At 40.0% G+C, this 21,834-nt stretch overlaps 1 protein-coding gene across 1 annotated transcript; it reads left to right on the forward strand.

Annotated features, from left to right (window-relative positions):
- The first annotated feature begins 840 nt into the window (after positions 1 to 840).
- LOC135233988 (uncharacterized) lies at positions 841 to 21,348 on the forward strand. Its single transcript, XM_064298046.1, has 26 exons — positions 841 to 981; positions 3,339 to 3,463; positions 3,687 to 3,832; positions 4,069 to 4,270; positions 4,393 to 6,134; positions 6,533 to 6,680; positions 7,119 to 7,178; positions 7,374 to 7,447; positions 8,225 to 8,374; positions 9,564 to 9,626; positions 10,094 to 10,243; positions 10,452 to 10,559; positions 10,982 to 11,129; positions 11,713 to 12,093; positions 12,192 to 12,236; positions 12,350 to 12,429; positions 13,108 to 13,220; positions 13,363 to 13,546; positions 13,920 to 14,004; positions 15,106 to 15,251; positions 15,902 to 15,992; positions 16,514 to 16,662; positions 16,964 to 17,049; positions 17,548 to 17,617; positions 17,990 to 18,108; positions 19,171 to 21,348. Exons 2-26 carry the CDS (start codon positions 3,349 to 3,351, stop codon positions 19,310 to 19,312), a joined length of 4,797 nt encoding a protein of 1,598 aa, XP_064154116.1. The 5' UTR covers positions 841 to 981; positions 3,339 to 3,348; the 3' UTR covers positions 19,313 to 21,348.
- Positions 21,349 to 21,834: the final 486 nt, after the last annotated feature.

Here is a 21,834-nt window from a genome sequence, read left to right on the forward strand (position 1 = left end):
TTTAAGGCTGCCAGATTTTATTCATGTTCCTAAAAGACTGAATAGCGTGGACATGCTGTCCATGCGACATATTGTTTTGAACGCTTCCAGATTTCATTCACTGAGGAAGCATCCCGGTTCTTGTGGATTTACTGAAGATTATGGAAAAAAGGCTACATTACAACAGTCAAAAGCTTAACTTTGAATCAACCTAATGTAATACAACGAAAAGAGACAGTGAGGCATATTACACTACGTGCTAGGGCTCATTTAAAATACACATTGTTGGGTTAATTCAACAATGAGCAATTCATCACAACAGTGCCGTTACATTTTATCTAAATGAACTTTTAGGCTAGCTATTGCATTTGGATATAAATACTGTTTATGTTCATTCAAGTAGCTGGTTTGCCTATTTAAATAATCGACGTTTGTGGGACATATGGCGATAGGGGAACATTAGGCCAACATTTAATTTTGTATATAGACCTACAGTATAGGCTACGTTCCGAAAATCGCAGCAGATCGAAGCGGACATTTTAAGAGAAACCAAGGCATACCATGCGATTAGTTTGTATCCACTCCGTGTATACAGTTTAATGTTGTAAATAATTACGTAAATACATTCTTTTTAATATTAATTTCAATATTAAATGTAAGCGTATTTCAACTATTAAGGCCTAATTATTCTGTTGCGTGTCAGTAGCTGCCGTCAGTAACTATTTTTCTGCAAATGCATCAATATATCTCGTTAAACTTCTTCCATAGATTATTATGATTGCCTAACAATCGCCATTTCTTGCAACAGGGTTAACTTTGAAAATACTAATGTCCATTGTGGGGGTGGGGGCTAGGTTACATTGTGGCTTTTCACATATAGACCAACCTTTTTTTTTTTTTTTGGTCAGGCACAATGCCTATGACCATTATGACGTCAAGGAGAAGCGCTGCGAAACTTTTAGAGTTAAATCCCCCCGTGGCATAAAGGAACGGCGGGCCGGGGTAAGTTACAGTGGTTTGATTGCATCTTTTAACGGAATCGTGTATAAACATGCTGCAATTCAATCTAGTTAGGGGCTATGCACTCGTTTGATTATGTCATTTCTATAACTGTGCTAATTTTCCAATATAGCCTACCGAACCTGAAATCGAAGTGGAAATCATCAGACGAGTTAGTTTTGTTTATTCACCATCCATACACTTACGAACTAGGTACAGTTGCTGCGAAATTATTTAAACAATTTCTCACTTTTGTCTTTTTTTTTTTCTTTTTCCAAATGTATGTACTTTTATTTTAAGTATTTTCAAAGTAAAGGCACTGATAGATATGCATATACAGGGAAGATTGTCTTTTTAGGCGAGGACTGAAAAAATGTTACGTTTTAATATTGCGGTAGATCATTGTATTCATCAAAATGTATGAGTAATGCCCACGTGTAACACTGTGTGGTTAATTCCGTGTTACTTTTATGTAGCTGTCCAGAAGGGCGAGTTGCAGCTGTGCATCTCTGGCCCAAGAAAAATGAACATAACCACTGTAGCTTTATCTAGTTATGGTAGCCTGTATTTTAATTTGCAAATGCATGGAATATAAATTGTTGATTTATTTGTAGGGAGACTACATATAACATTTCAGGATTACTAAAGAATATCAAAATGTACTTAATCTCACATTTTAAAATTTGTATTAACTCCCAAAGTAGCCTACTAGCTACAGAGTTTGCGACGTGAGTTGCGTTTCTCATCGGACACTATACGCACTAGTCTGTGATTGACTCAATCGTATCACATGTGCTCAGGAATAATGTTTCGCGGCAAAAATGTGATCATGCGCAGAACTAAGCGAGGAAGCGTAAGCTAAGCGACACTTTTCCATCTTGTACGGGTCGACGTCTCGGCGAAAAGTTTTTGCGGGCTTTGCCTTATTTAGCCATTTTGCCGAATTGGTAGGCCTACTGGTGTCGTGCTTTTGGAAGTCGAAATTGAACTATGCGATTTTTAATATTGTTAATAATATTAGCTTTCAGTTTGCGTTTTTCATTTTTTTAGGCTACCATCAGCATTGTAGGTCGGTTGCTTGTTCGTGTTCGAGAAGTGCTTGAAGGGCAACTAGACCTGTTTTTATAGTTTGTAAATGCAGAAACTTAATCCAGTGAGACTAGTTAATTTCAATATAAACACCAACACTTTGCGATCCAGGAAGGACGCCATTATTAGTCTTGATTACATGATTTTAATAAGAATGGGCCCAGGGGTGGAGCAGCGATTTTAAAAGTGTGGCCCGGGTTCTAGGGGTGGGATGTGAGGCCCCCCCCCCCCCGCCTTCGGCCCCCGTTCCAGCCTCCACAATATGCCAAATGAATGCCATGCATTTCCACATTTTCTTCACTACCATATGCAAATAATATTGAGTTCAAAATGTATATTGTAGCACCTTCACCCCATGATACTATATTCACCAGCATTCAACATACCATAGTATTAAGCAATTTTAGACTTTATGGGCCTATGCTGGTTGTCCTGGGAAAATCCATCCCTTCCATTATCATCTTTATGTAAATGTTGTTTTGACATTTGCATCGCACAATTTCACTAAGATATTTTCTATTCATTTCTGACATGAAGAAAAAATAAATTTCTAAACACACTTGAAAGTTTATGTGGATTTTAAGCACTTATACATTCAGGAAAGGCTTGTGCAGCAAGTCAACAGTGTGGCTTTGCCAGAATGTGTTGGCATGACATGAACCATCCATTGTTGTACTATCTAGGCTGTAACTTTGCTGTTGTGGTTTTACAGCAGTGCTGTAGTATTTGAAATGTTTTGTGTCGGTCAGTAGTGCATTAAATGGTGAGTGGCAACACTGCACAGTGTGTGTGTGTGTGTTGGGAAGCAGGGGAAAGGTCTGCTTGTACTAATGAGAACAGTTATAATGAGGAAGTTGATTTAGCAATGGTTCATATCATAACAGAAGCCTAAACTCTGTAAACATTACATTACAGCCATTTAGCAGACGCTGTTATCCAGAATTACTTTTTACATAGCATTTACATTGCATCTATTTATACAGCTGGATATATACACTGAAGCAATGCAGGTTAAGTACCTTGCTCAAGGGTACAACAGCTGTGCCTCACCCAGGAATTGAACCTGTGACCTTTAGTTTACAAGACCAGCTCCTTACCCATTATACTACACTGCCGCCCAAGCCTCAGGTGTGGCAGTACAGTTACTGAATCAATGATCTGTGGAACACTTTCCACTGGTAGTTGTGGTTCAAAACAAGGTTTGCTGCTCACACTGCATACAGTATGTTGAATACCAACCCTTTCCCTATGTTTTCTTTGCATTTCAACAGGTTGGGGAAGATGGCAGTGAATGTCAGTCTCACCTCTGAAAATAATTACAACCAGTTTGAGTTGCTGTCCTGGCTCAATGAATCACTGCAAACCAAATTCAATAAGGTTGAGCAAATATGCTCAGGTACAAATGCTTTTTTTCCTCCATTATTTTATTGCTCTCCTTGCTGTTATTAGCTTGGATTAGTAGAATATGAATGATATCTGTTTTCCTGTCTATAATTTATTTTCACTCCCTGAATGTTTTTAATTGACCTTGTAGTCTTCTGCCATTAAATGTCCTTTATTTCATTTTATTGTCCTTAAAAGTCCTTTATTTTAAAAAATGCTCTCATTGTGGCCTCTAGGGGCAGCCTTTTGCCAGCTGATGGACTGGCTCTTCCCAGGGTCTGTAAAACTGGAGAGGGTTAACTTTCAAGCTCAGACAGAAGTGGAATTTATCCATAACTACAGCTTGTTGCAAGCTTCATTCAGGCATACCGGAATAACCAAAGTGAGTCTTCAAATGTTCTCTAATTCTCTACAACTATCAGTTAAACAGTGAATGTAGTTTAGAATTTGTAAGCATTTGGTAATGGAAAAACCTGAAATAAAATATATTTGTACATTTTTCTAGCCTTTGAAAAAACATTAATATTGGTATCAATTGAACCAGACTGCCTTATTCCACTTGAACTTTACTTCAGTGTTTTCATCATTGCATTTTTTTGTTTCCTATTTTTTACACAGTCACTCTCAGTGGAGGAGTTAATCAGCAGGAATTCTGAAAACAGTTTCATGTTTTTGAAGTGGTTCAAGCTGTTTTTTGAAGCAAATTACCATGGGCAGAAGTACAATGCTTTAGAGGCACGCAAGGGGCAGGTAATTTTGCCTGCAATGTGCGCTCCTGATTCTCCTCGAATAACTAAAGTTATCAACAGTCCCCACCCAGGTAAGACTTCAAATTGACTTAATCGTCGCAAGAAATGTAATGCAATTGAAAACATTTGTACAAAAACTAATTAGCAAGTTGTATGCCTAATAACCTCACTTGTTTGTTCTGCTTGGGGACAGTTGAAACAACAGGATCAGAGTCTGACACCGATGCTCACAGGAAGGAGAAGAGGAAAAAAATCATATTCCTTGACAATTGGTGTGACACATTCCCCTGGGTCAGTCGTAGCAAATTGGGTGATCATCATGGCTACTGCCAACTATGTGACTCCAGCATCAACATTAGTTATCATGGGCCATACGACCTGAGACGTCATGAACAGTGCCTCCGGCACTTGCAGAATGCTGAGAGAGCTGGTAAGACTGGAATGGGAGAGCCAGAAGAATTTCAATTTCACGACAACATGTTGAAGTTCCTTGAGAGGCATTGTAGCAGCCAGGGACTCCAAAAGAAGAAAGGGTGTGGGGGTAAGGTGTCACACCGCACTGCCAGGACACTTTTAGGGCGCGACTACCCAAAGGACATTGTTGCCATTTGCTGTCAGATGCCCTACTGTGTGTATCTATACCGTGGCATGGAGCTAGGCAAGGAGAATGCATTGAGTGCGGTACTAGTGGGCTTTTTTGATGAGAAGACTGGCAGGAACTGCATCCGTCTGCTGGATGTCATTCAGCCGCGGAAAGACACAGATGCTGCTGTATTCACTTGCCTGGTTGAAACCTTGAACAAGTTTGGTATTTTGCTTTGCAATTTAGTTACTTTTTACACTAACGCTGATGCAAGGTTCACTCAACAGTTTTTCTCACGCCTCCAAAAGATGAACCCTGGCATAGTCTCCCTTTGCAGTTTGTATGGTCTGGCCAACCATGCTTGTCAGTCAGGAGTGAAGGCCCTGCCCAGCCAGGTGGAGGACCTTGTTATGAATATCCATGACCACTATTCTACTTGTTCCACCACAAATGACAACCTGAAAGAGATATTTGTCAACACAGGGACATCTGACACCACGTTGCCCTTCTCAGCCCAGTGCTTGGTCTTAAGCAGCATTATCCAAAAGTTTCTTAACATGTGGCCTGACCTTATCTCCTACTTCAAGTCTTGCAGTGGCAAGAATGACAAAGCTGAGCAGATCTGCACACAGCTGGAAAACCCCCAGCTCAGGTTGACATTCATGTTCCTCAGCTATGCCCTTGAGCCTCTTTGTGCCTTCCAACGCAAGCTCAACTGCAGTGGGGGCACAAGCAAAATGGACCTGGCTGAAATCCTGTTGGAGGCCAGTGGCCTGCTGCATTTATATGCTGCCAGTTTTCTGCACCCAGAAGCTGTGGAGAAGTTCCTCAGTAGTAACAACTCTGATCTTCTGAGGGACAAGGTGGACCATCTTCCAGATACCAAGATGAATGTTGGTGCATCTGCTCGGGAGTTCTTGGCCCAGAGTGAGAATGAGCTGACTGACACCATGGCAACCTTTGCTGAAGACGTTGTCGCTTTTTACACTGCGCTCATGGAGAGCATTTCAGGAAGCCTGCCACTCAGTGCCATCACGTTCAGGACTATTCCACTTCTGTTGAAACGCACTGGGGAACAGAACCTAACAGGCAAGATGGTGGCAGATCTGGGCAGCCAGCTTGGGCTCTGCAAAACCCCAGAAGAGGCCAAGCAGCTCATGAATGAGTTTTCAGACTGTCAGCTCTTGAATGGTGAGGAGGAATCCCCGGCTGACTCCCAAGACACCTTCTTCAGGCAGCGATGGGGCACAGTGCTGAAGACCTTAGACCAGACGTCTATCCTTCGAAAACTCATCCTAATCATTCTGGCTCTGCCTTTCCCACCCCTGGAACCAGAGGAGATCCTTCTTCATGTGTGTAACTGAATTTGCTAAACCATATTCACTATACTAGAGTGGGATCCAGATATGAAAAATATCTGGAGTATTGTTTATAAAAGTATTCAGTGTAACAGGGAAATGTTCCAATACATACAGAACAATAGGGAATGTAACTTATAAGATAATGGGAACATAAATGTTTAGATGAAGCATATATTCTGTACATATTTTAAAAGTGGGGAAAATTATCTAATTAAGCCATTGCTTATTGCATATGACTATTTTTGAAAATGAATATATTTGCGGAATAATTGAGGGGGAAATTATACAATAAGGTCTTTATGTTGTTTTTTATGCTGTTTTGAGTTGACTGATGACATGTCTCTTTTCTTCTCTGGTATTGCTGTGTGTGCATATATTTGTGTGTTCAGGTATTGGGAAGAGAGGACATGGGGCTCCTGGATGAGAATGTGACAGACTGTGAGCTTACTGATGACAGTGCTGTTTCACTGGACGTAGAGATCTTGTCACCTACAGCCAGCAACAAGAGTCAAAATCAGAGTACCTGTAGACTATCAGGCAAGTTTGAAATACGGTCCATATGTCTGTGAAATGAACACAACGTTGGGCCTGTAAGGGTTTCGGCAACTTGAGGGTGATGATGTAATTTTCAGATGTGATGAAAGTGGGTCAAACAAGTATTGTATAGTGAAGTCTGGTCCCAGTCCATTAGAAACATTTAATTTGCCCTAATGTCAGTTAATTTCCGCATTGCGTTTCTGGCTTTACATTTTCATTAGAAATTTGTAGTGAATTTCCTCAAGGGATAGTTGTATACAAGGTCTTAGGGAAACATTTTTTTTTCCATTTGCTCGTATATTGCTCTATTTGGTTTTACTGAAGGGGGGAAAAAAACACAACCATTTGTTTATTTTTATGTAGTGCATCACAGGGGCGTGGGATTCATTTATTATTTATATATTTAAAAAAAAATTAAAATCATGTGGTGTTTTTCAGATGTGATTGACCTTACAGTGTGTGACACGAAAGCGATGGCACCATCACAGGAGAGTTGCAGTAAGGAAGGAATAATGCACAGTCACTCTGTGCCAACAGTTGGCCAATTGTAGCACCAATTAGGATGGCTTTGTTTCACATGATGACTTGCATCTATATGCAGCAGACATTAAAATAGCTTTTTTTGCATGTATTTCTTCACAGAGTATAACATGTTTGTTATGTTTTGAGTTTTCATTTCCACTTCTCACACAGGACCAGATCCTGAGGCTTTGGAACCAATCATTATTGATGATGACATCGTCTGTACAAGCAGTTCTTCTCAGGAGGTAAGGCTTGTTTGGTTATGCTTTTCCTTGCATAGAAAAAAGGCTTTAGTGGCTGTTTCTTGCATGTAGTTCATTCTAACTGCTTAATTGCAACTGCTGAAATCCATGTGACTTTTCTGGCAAATACAGTTAACATGCACCAGATCTCATTTTAACAGGGGCATTCCATGAACTTTAGAAATATTGCCTAAACTTGTTCCTAGAAAGCCACGTTCCAGCAGTTGTGCTTGCACTGTCTCTGTAGTATGTTTCAGTTCATTGCATCTGTTCAGCTGAGGGATGGGTTATTGCCAAATCGGATGGCTTGATGTTCAGATGAAACCAGTGCATTTAGACCTCAGCTTGGATCACCAATGAAATGGATCACTGGAATGAAAATTGAACAAAACATCTTGCACCAGATCGAGCTAGTATATCAGAAGAACCGTATTACTGCTAATCAGGAAAGAAAAAAGTAAAGATAATTTTCCACTTAATTTTTCTAAGTTAAAACTGCTATGAAAACTAAACCGGGATGAGAAAACCATTTCCGCATTTGAACTAACGTCATGCTGCCATTCACATGAAGTTGCTTGACTAACTGCCCCCTATCTTGCACTGTCTTTCACCAATCCAGGGCTTTCCTTCGCTTGCTTTTGGCTGAATGCGCTTTTTCCTGTCTCACCCGTAGTGCTTTTTATGACTAGATCTGTTTTTGGCCTGCAGCTCTTAAAGCCCTTAACTTTCATGATTCTTGGAAGTGGTGGCCTGAGTCTAGGTTTTTGTTCCTCCTCCTAGGACAAAGTTAGGGGGTCACATGGCCGGGGGCGGAGCCTGCGCCAGAAACCGCAGGCTCGACTCTTATTTCAGGCTGGTGTCAGCACCCAGGAAAAACCTCAAACGCATGACAAGAATAAGAGCCCAAGAAAGACTGTAGTAAGCCCTGTGGTAGGTATCTTTGAGCTGAGGTTCATGAGATGAAGCATTCTGGGATAGCGTTTTTCCACAGTGGAGTATATCTGTTCTGTGAGTTTCACATCTCTGCCTTCACTGACTATAGAAGGAGACTTGCTGATGACACAGGAGTTTTTATAGGATGCTACTTCCAAACTGGTATATTCTACAAGAAAAAGGGTATATTTTTTTCATTGTCATCGACTGCTTTGTCTAAACCCTACATACCATAACCTCATCCTTAATGTTCTCTAGCATCACTTTAGCCAGTGACTTGAGTTAGGCTATTACTTGGAGTGCACCTAGCTCAAGGAGGACACTGAGTAAAGCTGCTTGAGTTGGAGAAGCAGGCATACTTCTTTATCAGATGGATCTTTGTGTGGTCCACTTGTATCCAGTGTACTCTGTGTGCAGCACGTTAGCAGAAAAAAAGGTTCTGGAATCGATGTACTGGTTATTTACAAGGAGCAACGATCTGTGTCCTGTTATGTCACATAAAGCTGGGACTAACTGAAATGTTTATTTGATGGTAGATCACACTGAGCTCGGTTGTCTAGTGATTTTACATGCTAGGATGTATCATCTATGTACTGTCATTTATATGGAAAAATATAATGCACATTGTGTGTGTAATGGCAGTTTAAGGGCGTTTTATTCTTTCTGTTTCTTGGACATTTATACGGAGTACCTAACATCGAGTGTTCCATCTTTGTCATGGTTTGTTTGGAGTGAGACGGACTGATTAATGGAAACAAATGAAAACAAATGGAACGGTTCCAGTTTGGCTTCAAGAACTTGAGTATTCCCAAAGCTTATTTTGATAACTCTGATAAAGTTTGATGTGTGTTCTGGATATTTAGGAGCAAGGATTGTTCCTCTCTGTGCCGTTTACATGGTGCAATGATAGTTTACTCTGTGTTCTGGATGGTCCTGTGTTTTTTGCTCCTTTCGTTCATCTTGATCAGTTGTCTTTTTTTCTTCATGAACTGATCTCAAATTTCCACTTCCACACTCTCAAGTTCATATGCTCTTCTGTCTTTCTGTGAGGGAATAGTCTAGATTTAGTAATGCAGATGACAGTGAGGCCCTTCTTTAAAATGGTTTCCTATTTCATTTGTCTCAGGTAAAATTTAAATCTCTAAAATTTATGGTTTCATTACTCATTTTTCTTTTTTGTTTTCAGGTGAAGCAGAACAGTAAGACATCAACTCCTAGCAAGCTGCCTAAGAAGACTTACCCATACCTGGTAATACTTCTGACAGAATCAGGGCTTCTGTCAGTCAGCCCTCCTTTTCTATGTGCTTTATTCAGGGACAGAAATGGACGCTGAAGGAATCTCAGTTTAGAAGGTGCCGGGGATCAAAAGTCCTAGTTTAGTATAGTTTCAGACAGGGTTCCACATTCATTGTTATCCAACGACCCCGTAGATTGCGATCAAAGCCGCACATGAAAATCTTCCTCCCGACTCCGCTCTATGCAAGCTTAGTTTGTCTGCGGTGTGAAAAGAAGCAGTTGGCGACACAACGTGGTTAGGAGGAGAACCGTGGATGTCTGCTCTCTCCCAAATCAGCAGTGGGCTTAAGGAATGCACTCGGGATGGGAATCGGTTAGAACCTCAGTGTTGCATCTGTTCTGAGCCTCAGTGTTGCATCTGTTCTGAACCTCAGTGTTGCATCTCTTCTGAACCTCAGTGTTGCATCTGTCTCTTTGCAGGATGGCAAAGGCTTTACTGTAGGTGAGCTGGTGTGGGGGGAGGTTGAAGGATTCTCACTTTGGCCTGCCCAGGTGATTGGCCGGAGATTCAAGCAGGCCCCCACGGGTGTGCGCATGGTGGAGTGGTTTGGAGACGGGTTGTTCTCAGAGGTGAGGGATGTTGCGTTGGTGCGTGGTGCAGGGTGGTTCACAGAAATCAAGCGCACAATTGCATGTGCCTCATGGTTTTTTTTTCTTTTTTTTTTGGACAGTTGGGAATTTCATGGTGTTGTAATATTGTGTTTGTTAATAGCCTTTTTTGTACTGCAGATTAATGAACAAGTTGAAAACTGGCAAATGAATCACTTTCTGATTTCAGATCCACGTAAATGGGCTCCAAAACCTTGCAGCTTTTGCCAAGTGTTTTTGTGCCGACTCCTTTGCCAACTTGCCAATCTATAAGGATGCCATTTTCCAATGCCTGCAGGTAAAACAGCGTCGGCATTTCCCCGGCTTCTTCGCTACACTGTTACCCTCTACCTCTGAAACAGATTTGCTATCCCACTGCAGAATGCTGTTATTTAATTTCACTCATTAATTTGGCAGATGTTTGCAAAGCTATTATAGCATGTCATATGAAATGCATCAGAGCAGAACTGGGTAGTAGAGGCATAGTGCCTAGTAACCAAATATATCTGCCTACTGATAACACTTTTGAGGCATTTGTATATGTTCTGAATCGTGTGCATGTGAGTGCATGAAGCTGTGATGCTGGTATTGTGCAAATAAGTGTGTTTCCGGTCTGAGGGTGTTCTCCCTGTGTGTGTGTGAGTGCTGGTGCTTTGCCTGATGATGGGCTGTGTGTGGCTGTTCTCTGCTAAAGTGTGAGCTGGGTCTTTGCTCCTGCAGTTGGCTGCTGATAGGTGTGGGAAGACATTTCCAGCAGGGCAGGAGGAGGGGAGGGATACACAGCTGAAGTTGATGCTGGACTGGGCTTTTGGTGGTTTCAAACCCACAGGACCAGAGGCATTTATACCTCCAATGCAGACTGATGATGGTAAACAGTGAAACGTTTTGTATGTAGTGTAGTATGAGACTTGTTCACCTCTATCAATCAGATATTTCTGCTGTAGAGTAAGTGCAATGAATGTACAGACACTTGTTATCGCAGTTAGGCAGCTCCACCAAACTGCAAATCTTGTGGCTGCAACTCAGAATATAAAGCAGACATGGTGAAGAGGTTTCCTTTATTTTTGACCAAAGGTTAAAAAACATAGCAGCCCATTTTCCAATTGGTTTTGGCCCTCTAAAATTGGGATGAATTTTGGACCACTGGATATGAATGCAAATTAAATTAAATTTAAGCTGTCAGTCTGCGCTTTAACATCATATTCATTGTTTTTTTTTTCATTTCATTGTGCTGGAGTACAGAACCAAGGTAAACAAAACTTGTGTCACTGTCCAAATACGGATTACACTGTATATAAGCACAGAATAAATAAATAATTATAATGATAATGTAATCAGTGATACTTGCATTACTTTGACCAGTATTGGATTCAATCATTTTCCTGATAAGCGGGGTTAAAATTTTATTGTTGAAATGCTTTTTGATATACATTTGTCTTGATTCCTCCTAGAACTTATCGGCAGTTTGAGCCCTGTCCTCAAAAAGCAAGAGGCTGGCCATGCAAAGCTGGAGTCTGACCGTACAAAGCAAGAGTCCACTCCCACAAGGAAAGAGTCTGCTGACCAGAAGCAGTGTTCTACCAATGTGATGCAAGAGTCTGCCCACGTGAAACAAGGTTCTTCTAGCAAGAAGCAAGAGTTGACTTTCAATGGGAAGCAGGAGTCTTTCAGCAGAAAACAAGAGAGAGTTAATGGAAAGCAAGAGCTGGTCAATGGAAAGGCAGAGATGACAGATCCTGCCATATCTGAGCCACCACTAAAAAAACTGAAGCAAGCCTACAAGAGCAAAGACTACAGCAATATGACTAACCAGGAGCGGCACTATGGCAGAGGTTTGGCTCTCACTCTGACATGTGGTTTGCATTTGGTTAACAGCCTTTGTTTATTAGAACTGTTACTGATGAAATATTTCCCCCCATTCATTTCTCAGAGCAAATGGTTCACAAAGTTTTGAAGAATAAAAACAACATAGAAGGTGAGAAGTTTTTCTGTCTGAATTTATTATGATTTCATTATTTCTCACAAGGCTTATTTTATAACACTATTGTCATTAAGTCTTAAATTAAACATTTTCTTTCTCCCTGTTAGATTTCTGCCTGTCGTGTGGAACAACTGAGACTGAGATCTTCCACCCACTATTTGAAGGGAGTTTATGTTTAAAATGCAAGGTACAGCAAGGGACTGTTATCACATATGAAATCCCTGTTGTCTTTCCTTTTGGTTGACAACTCTGTTGAATTTCATTACTGCCATCTTATCCAGAAGAAATTACAATGTAGGACATAAATGCATCCACCTGATGTGCATGAGGAATAGTGTCAGACAGACATTCCTAGACCAGCAAGCGTATATTTAATCTCACAAAAGCACTAATGCAAATTTACTGCATTAAGGAACAACCCAAGTACAAATACTGAATACATATAGATTACATCTATGACATGCCCTAAGACCTAAAACACTTAAAAATACCATATCTTGTACAAGTGCAATGTTGGTTTTGTTGGGGTGTGGGGTTGAGGGGATTCAGACTGAAGAGATGGGTCCACCAGGGCCTGGACTAGGAGCTGTTTAGAGTGAGTGGTGAGGAAGGGACAGATTCTTCAGATATTGTATTGAAGGAATTTGCATGCACAACTCATTGCAACTGTATGGGAGTAGAAGAAGACGCAACTATATAGAGTTAGCCCATGGCTTCTCATGGTGGAGGAGTTACGAGTGAGGTCTCCTTCAGCATTAAGAATGAGGGTGAGATCTTCAGTCAATGAACAATCTCTGGGACACCTCTTTGACCGTACAGAGGATCCATTGTCCTCAGTCTGAATGTGTGCTTCTGCTTTTGGTAGGGCAACTTCACGGAGACGCTCTACCGTTATGATGAGGATGGATACCAGTCCTATTGCACCGTGTGTTGCGCAGGACTGGAGGTTGTCCTATGTGGCAATGCTAGCTGCTGTCGGTGAGGATCTCTGCTGTGCTCTACTGCAGAGCTTTCCCAACTCATTTAGATGAAAAGCAGTTGAATCTTTTTGTTTTGGGGTATGGATTGGTCAAGTTTCCCATTGTATCAGTGACACAAACCCTCCTTGTTTTTCCCCCAGGTCTTACTGCGTGGACTGCCTGAACATCTTGGTGGGCCCGGGCACCTTTGACCGGCTGGCAGAAGTGGACCCCTGGAGCTGCTACCTTTGCATCCCCTCAGAACGCTACGGCGTGCTCAAAAGCCGGCTGGACTGGAGCATCCGTGTGCAGGAGTTCTTTGCCAACAACAGCGGGATGCAGTTTGTGAGCAACCTCTGTTTTTCTTTTCCTGTCCCGTGCAGACTTGGGGTTTATCTCAGTTATGAGGGGGCTTTCTGGCAACATGCGTCTTTTACGGTTGTGTTATTGTTCCCTCTAGTGATAAGCACTTCTGGTATCTCCATGCAGTCCTCTCTTAAAGAGTTTCATGTCTTATAACTGGGATTTGGGCACAGTCGGTCTTGGACTCAAATGTTCCAGTGAACTCATATGCCCATTAACTTTTATTGCTATCAGCATGGAACTTCACTAGTTGAGGTTAAAAATGCATCCAATGCCTGACTGTGTATGCATATGAATTCAATAACTGATCTTTGTTGTCACTCAGCCAGCATGAACACTGTCTTTTCCCATTCAGGAGCCTCATCGAGTTTATCCATCCATCCCTGCAAGACAAAGACGCCCCATTAAGGTCCTATCCCTGTTTGATGGAATAGCCACAGGTCAGCTTTAATTTTCTTTGGCTTTTTATTCTCTAATTTAGCATTTAACAAAGTATTGACATCAATTTATAAAACACTCCCTACACAAAGTACATATATTTGCACATTTCGATTCATCATCATCATCATCATCATCATCATCATCATAACCTTTATTTAATTCTCGGAGGTACAATTGAGGGCCAGGCCCTCATTTTCAATGTAGCGGAGATTACAAAAACATTTAAGACACAATAAGTATAATAAAAGATCACAGAATATAGCAACAGTAAAACCAACATAATATGTAATAATAATAACTAGAATAAAATAAAGCACAGATAAGATCAAAAACAGATACAATCAGAGACAGGAATGTTCAGAACCAGCGATCTAAACTGCCCATAAGTCGGTAGAGAACTGATTTTCAGCAATTGCTGAAGCTCATTCCAGGAGGATGGGGCACTAAAATGGAATGCTGACTTTCCAATTTCTGATCGAGCCCGAGGGACCTTAAGCATAAGCAAGTCATTTGACCGGGTTAGGTAGGGTCCAGAGCGCCACTCTAACATCATTGTAATATATAAGGTGGAAGCATTCCGATTATAGGTATATGTTCAGTGAGGTAATACTCAATTAAAGATTGTGGTTCTAAAGTTCTTCTAGAACGGCTGTGGTTGCACTATAGTGGGAGATTAGTATAAATACACTATATGACCAAAAGTATCTGGCCACCCCTTGGTCTAGGGCTGTTTATTATGGTTTGGGCTATGTTCTTTAGTTCCAGTGAAGACAAATATACACAGCAAGGTGCATATAGAAACACCTTTGGCATCAATTGGAAAGCCAAATGTGAGTCAGGTCTAATCGTCCAATCAGTGACCGCCCTCAATGCTCTGGCTGAATGGAAGCAAATCCCTGCAGCAATGGTCCAACATCTAGTATAAAGCCTCCCCAGAAGAGCGGAGACTGTTATAGTGGCAGTGGGTCTATATTAATGCCCATAATTTCAGATGAGATGTTGGATGTCAGGTGTCCACATACTTTTGGCCATATAATGTATGTGCTACATAGCGGAGGTACTGAGACATTTTCTGAGCAGGCATTTTGTTTCACCAACAGGATATTTGGTGTTGAAGGACCTGGGATTCAAGATTGACAGATATGTGGCTTCAGAGATCTGTGAGGACTCCATCGCAGTGGGAAAGATCAACCATGAAGGCAGAATTGTGCACGTGAATGATGCTCGCACCATAACCAAGAAGCATGTATGTGTATCATGCTTATTTACTTATTCTTTTCTCTTTTTTGGCTGGAGCAGGATCAGGATTCAGATCTGGCCTGAAGAGTGTATTTCTGCACAGGCTTGTGCCTTAACTGGGTGTATTGCGTGAGAACCCCCACAAAGCTGATTCAGGAATGTGTACCTAAAACAAAACCAACTTCTCAATAAGTTGTATTGTGTAAACTTGTATTCCCTCTGAATTACAAATGATTGATTCTAAATTTTCTATTTTGATGTAATTTTCCGTGAAACATAGATTGTGCATTTATAGAAATGTAGAGATAGTAAAGATCAGTACTCAACAAGTAGGCGGACTACAAACCTGTCCTCACAATGTGCACCCAGAGCCATGGTTGGGAATGTCTGGTCTTGATAGCTATGAGAACATGCATTTTAGCTCTTTATATATCACTATATGTATTTACATATTAGGTAGATTTAGTTCAATGAGTGCCACGTTTCTTGACCATTTAGATAACATCTGAAGTAAAAATAAATTGCCCACATAAAAAGTGTGTTCCAAAGCCATATTTGTCCCTAGAATGTTATATGATTTGTTTGTTTAAAGTTGGACTTTGCCCAGGGGCCCATGAGGTACTCTTAAATTCATTTGTTATTCTGCCTTTGTTCCAGATTGCTGAATGGGGTCCTTTTGATCTTCTGATTGGTGGAAGCCCCTGTAATGACCTGTCCATTGTAAATCCTGCTCGGAAGGGTCTTTTTGGTATGAAGCTTTCATCTGTTCCCCTTCTGAAGCTAGAAATACACACAATGTATAGGGTTTGGTTTACTTCACTTTCTTGATTCTAGGAGCTATAACCTAATGTTCTGCAGAACGGTTCCAGTAGAGGGCAGGGTAGCACTTAATTTGGAAAAGGAAGCATAAGGCCAGAATTTATCCAGTGTCACATCTTCTGTCTGTCCTGTTGCTTTCTATAGAAGAGATAAAAGCTTGTGAGTATTGATTTTTATTATGATTAATTGTTCATGTTAAGATCACAACTGGTTTGTTTTGTTCCTCTGTGAGGAACTGCCCTGGAGGTTTTAGTTCCTTTAAAACCTTGATCTCTGAGGGCTGCTGGGTGGCTCATTCAGTTAAAGCACCGTTGTTGTTCTTGTGCATGGACGGGCCCAACGCTCTGGGGTGGAATCCCAACAGTGCCAGTCCAGGCTGTGGCTGGTGGGCCTGCAGGGGACACGTAATTGGTGGTAGCTGTGCTACATATTCGCGTGTCTCTGTTACAGAAGGCACAGGTCGGCTCTTCTTTGAATACTATCGGCTGTTGAACATCTTGAAGCCCAAAGAAGATGACCACCGGCCTTTCTTCTGGCTCTTTGAGAATGTGGTGGCTATGAACCACAGAGACAAAGAAGACATCTGCCGCTTCCTTGAGGTGAGGGTCTGCAACTGGAAATGTCCTTTTATTGTCCAGATCTGAATATGAAGTGCTAAAAATCAGGCCCCTAAAACAGGCTGAATATTCTACAGGAGTGCAGGTAGAAGTAAATCCTGAGATAACAACTTTTGATCGCACATTTTTGCCTCTGCGCTGAAGAGATCAGAGATTTTATTTTTCGTAATTTCCGCCAAACCTCAGAGAATAAATGAGGAACAAATGAAAGAAACAAGTTAACAATATGAAAACAACGACAGTCATGATGCCCTGACCTCTTTACCCTGTGTGCCATTTCCAGTGTAACCCAATCCTGATCGATGCTGTGAAGGTGAGCCCTGCCCACAGAGCTCGCTACTTCTGGGGCAACCTGCCAGCGATGGACAGGTACGTCTAGCACATGTCAATCATGTGTCTGTTATACATAGCTAACCACTTTCTGCAGGCCAAAAGCCACTTAAAGGGTGAAAAATCTTGCTATTCATTTTTATGAAATGCATTATGGGATACCACAGCACATTTAACATTCAATCGCCTACTCTTATTAACCTTCTTAACCCAGTCTGTTAATTTTTCAATCCCTTTGTTCTGAATTGTGTAGCAAGTAATATGCCAGAGAATAGGGCCTAAGGTTACCCTCTAGAAACCACTGAGCCTGTGTTATGTGGCCATTTTCATGTAACATTTTTATAGGAGCTTTAAATTTATTCAGCCATGTTCTCTGTAAAATGGCTTTTTGTATGTTGCAAGGTCGAGGCTCATTACCTTGAAATTTGTGAAATTGTTACAAATGAATAATTTAATGAAATTAAGCAGCTATCTCACTGAAATGTTTCTCACTGCTTAATATAAGTGTGTTCATATAAGGCTTTATCTCTTACACAGGCCCATTATTGCCTCTCTGAGTGACAATGTTGACCTCCAGCAGTGTCTTGAAATTGGACGGGAGGCTAAGGTACAGAGAATCACCATTGCTGACTTAATGTCTCCTGTCAATATTTCTGTCAACCCATGTGCCACCGATCCCCTCATTTACATAATATTGTTGCGAAAGGAGAAATACTTTGAATGAAGCTTTGAATTTTCGCTTGCAGAAATGGTGTTTTCTGTCTCAATGAAAATGCATTATGCTCAGGGGATTTTACGGTTAGGGTTTGGGTTAGAACAAAAACATTTTAAGAACAAGAAGAAAAAATTTTAAATGGTCTAAAAAGTATTTAGCAACTGCCAGCCAAGCTTTGCGCATGCTTTTTTCTCTTGCTTTTTAAGCAGGACAAACAAAAAACTTCTAATCGATCTTTTTTCCTCCCTGTGTCTTCTTGTGCAGTTTACCAAAGTGCGTACCATCACCACAGGTTCTAACTCCCTCAAGCAGGGGAAGGCTGAGATTGCTCCTGTCACCATGAATGGGAAAGATGACATCCTATGGATCACCGAGATGGAAAAGTAACATATTGACATTGACATCTTTACAAATTATTTTCTCATTAGAGTATTGACACAAGGTTCTGATGTGATACTTGAAGAGTGATTGTGTCTATAGTAGCACCCATAAGGAAAGGTAACAGCCTTGCAACAGATGCTAAAGAGTTTATTATTTCAGTTTTAGTGTAATATTTTTGATTGCCCCAGACAGGTTTTCTGTAAAGGCTATTTTAGGTACTCTGAGAACTTGCTGTCTTTACAGTGGCTGCTATGGGATAATCATGAGATTGTTGTTCAAAGCAAAAAATACCCTTCCAGTCACTCCTTACAGCGATGTAATGATTATCTTTCAGAAAATTACATTGAATATTATTTTTGGCTAGAACTTTTTCCTATGACATATGTGACCTGGACTGCTGCACTCAAGGACAGAAGTGAATGGACATTGTAAAGTTAATTTGTCCATATGTGTTACCTCTAGATTCATATAACATTGCTGTACACTTTCCTTTGGAGTAACTGGAAGCATTTTTTTTGCTTAAAAAAACAAACATGATTATTCCTATACCAGCCATTGTAAATCTGATAGGTTGGAACATCTATAGATAACTAAAGTATCCTTCATCACATGCAAAAACTGTCTGGGCCAATTGAATACCTATATTAAAGTGACTTATCCCTTTAATTCTTTGTAGTTTATTAATATATTGTTTTTCTTACAGGCAGAAACCATGCTGTACACCTACCCCAGAAATCAGCTTAGTTATTACACTCTAGAAAACCAAAGTTTATTTGTGCCATTTTAATATTGTGTCTTAATGTTTGCTTGTCTGTGGCTGGACTCCTCTGACAAAGAGACCTCAGTCGCAGTAGGCCCTCTGAGGATAAATAAAGGTTAAATAAAAAATAAAAAATAACGTTTTTTGCATATTTTTGGAGCTGTTATAAGGCCCAACATAAAACTTAACATATAACACAGTACAGAAACAGATTAAAGACATGAAAATGCATCATTCATGCAGTTGTCTGTGATGTAAAATGTGCATTAAATATTCTCTTTTCCTTTGGTTTTATCCTTTCTAGGATCTTTGGCTTTCCAAAGCATTACACTGATGTTAACAACATGAACCGGGGACAGCGTCAGAAGGTGCTGGGTCGTTCCTGGAGCGTTCCTGTGATCAGGCACCTATTTGCACCCCTGAAAGATTACTTTGCCTGTGAATAGGCTTCCAGCCCCTACCCCCTTCCTATCAGGGTTTGTTGCCTGGCAACAGAAAGGCAGATGGGGGAAGGGCTAAAGCGGGGTGTGCACAGAGGAACTAGACCCCTTTCCTTTCACTGCAGTGGAATGAACAAATTAATGAATTGAATTTAAATCCTCATTTTAAATGTTTTTTAAAAGATTTTTTACACTCAATTCACTGAAAATCTTATCTTTTGTACTCGTAAGAAAATAATTAATTTTTAAAACATTTTATTGATAATATGTGGTTTTTACCTCTTTTATAGGCATTTCCTAACTTATAACTTCAACCATGGCACTGCCACTTTATATTTTTCTTCAGAAATGTCAAACGTACATTATCTCAATAGGACTGGAGCTTTCTCACGCTCACACGGGCTACCTCATAATTACTATTCGGTAACTGCCTCAGCGGCTGTATTTTTCCACTTTTTAGTAGTATTAACAGTTGAACATTCTGTAGAATGTAAGCTCACCACCCTTTACCATTATTTGTATTTTACTTGTAATAATGTGTAGGTCATTTTTAGCTGGCTGATTGAAGTTTTTGACTAATTGTTGAACTCATTTTTTTGGCTGGACCGCAACAGGGGGCCAGCCCTACAAATGCGAATGTCTGTGACTGAGTGACTGAGTGATCTGACTGAGTGATGAAGTTACACCATTGGTCGGCTGGATCACGTGCGTTAGGTCCAGCCATATACTAGGTTTTGACCTGGTCTTGTTGACTTGAGAAAGGAACCCAAAACAATTCTTTACATGTATTTTTAATGCCAGGTATTTTCTGGTTTTATTAAATGTTTTTATAAGTGCATGTCATTGTTATGTAGCACTGCAGTGCAGCAGTGATATTATTACATTGGTGCTTTTTCTGGTTAAAGTTCTGTAGGTCAGTTACGTAGATCAAGATATCCTTACTTGATGTGAGCATAATTTTTCTCAAAAGATATTGAATATTGAATGTTACGATTTGAATGTCTTTGTTTTCCGTATAATTTGAGTGGTTTTGCTCACTTTCATTACGACTCATTTTTGATTCAAGTCAATTTTTTATAATCAGGTAATTTGCTGTTGGTGTTTATAGATGATTAAGTACAACCAGTATCACCTATTTTCATTAGCAGAGAGGAAACTGCAGTTTTATTTTTTATCATTGTATTTCATTGTCTCGAAATGTGAAATCATTCATTACATAACCATCAATCCTTTTATGCACAAGTAAATGCAATTAGAATGTATCATATCACAATCTAAAGCTTGTCTTGAAAACATTTTTGGAAAGAAAAAGCTTATGAAAAAAGTTGGAAGATTGAACCTTTAGAAATTGCAGGCTGTTGTATGTTTTTTTTTTCTGGGGGGGGGGTACATCAATCAACAGAACATGTTTAATGGAGTCTCATTTTCCATTATTTCATAAGGATCTGTATTCTTTAAGAAAAGATACCTCTTTGTTAATGTAGCCTGCTGACACGCATGTTAAGTACTGTATGTGACAGTAGGGAGTTACTGTGTACAATAATGTTTTGATGTCTTTACCATAGGTGGAACATTATCCACTCCAAATCTGTATTTTTGCTACTTAATCACCTGCCAATCAATTCGTATCCAAGTGACTGTCAGTATAAATGTAAAATATAAAGTATAAGTGTAATTTAAATGAAATCATAAAATTGAATATGTATGTGGATCAAGAATTGGCAAATGATGAACCATACGTAAAGTTATTTACAAACTGTGCATAGCTCAAACATTCCTCTGGAATGGTTGCAGAGATAGAAACTGCTATCGTGAAAGAAAAGGGAAGTCATTGACCTGGTGCTACATAAAGTAAAAGCAGAAGAGCTCTGGGATCAGTTTCAACATATCATAGATTTCTTTGTCTTTTTATATACAGTACCTCAGTAATCTTTCATTACATTTTTCAAGATTTAACGTGGTGCTATTAAATTCTGTTTTACACTCTTTGCATTGCATTTTGTCATTTGAAGGTTGACTTAAATAAAAATAATTTCGCTTTGGTGGTGGGATCTTAGTTTTTTTGTCCCTGATCGATATGTAATGTATTTGATATTTTGCAGCTATTAGTCTCTCGAATTCTGTTGTTAAGTCCCAAATATTTTTAATTATTTATTTGTAGCCTAATAAAACAATCTAGTCAGACATTATTATGCATAATAATGCAATAATAATGCAATCCTTACTTTATTTCACCGAGCTATGTATTGTGTAGCAACCATACACCTCCATAGCAGCCATTGAAGGTCTAAATGCCTATTGTTACATACAGATAGATGTAGCTGTGCAGGACACGTTACATAAATACCCTAATCAGAGGTCCAGTCACTGCTGGCTTAAAGTCCTCTAGTAACAATAGAAATATGTTATTCCATTCTGAAATGCAAAAATCAGTATCTTGAAACCTATATGGTTTTTGGAATCTTTCTGATTAAATGTGGTTGCATTGTTTCAAATACTTTTTCACATGCTTAGTCAACCACTTACCA

This window comes from Anguilla rostrata, chromosome 11 (assembly GCF_018555375.3).
Source record: "Anguilla rostrata isolate EN2019 chromosome 11, ASM1855537v3, whole genome shotgun sequence".
NCBI classification, from domain to species: Eukaryota; Metazoa; Chordata; class Actinopteri; order Anguilliformes; family Anguillidae; genus Anguilla; species Anguilla rostrata.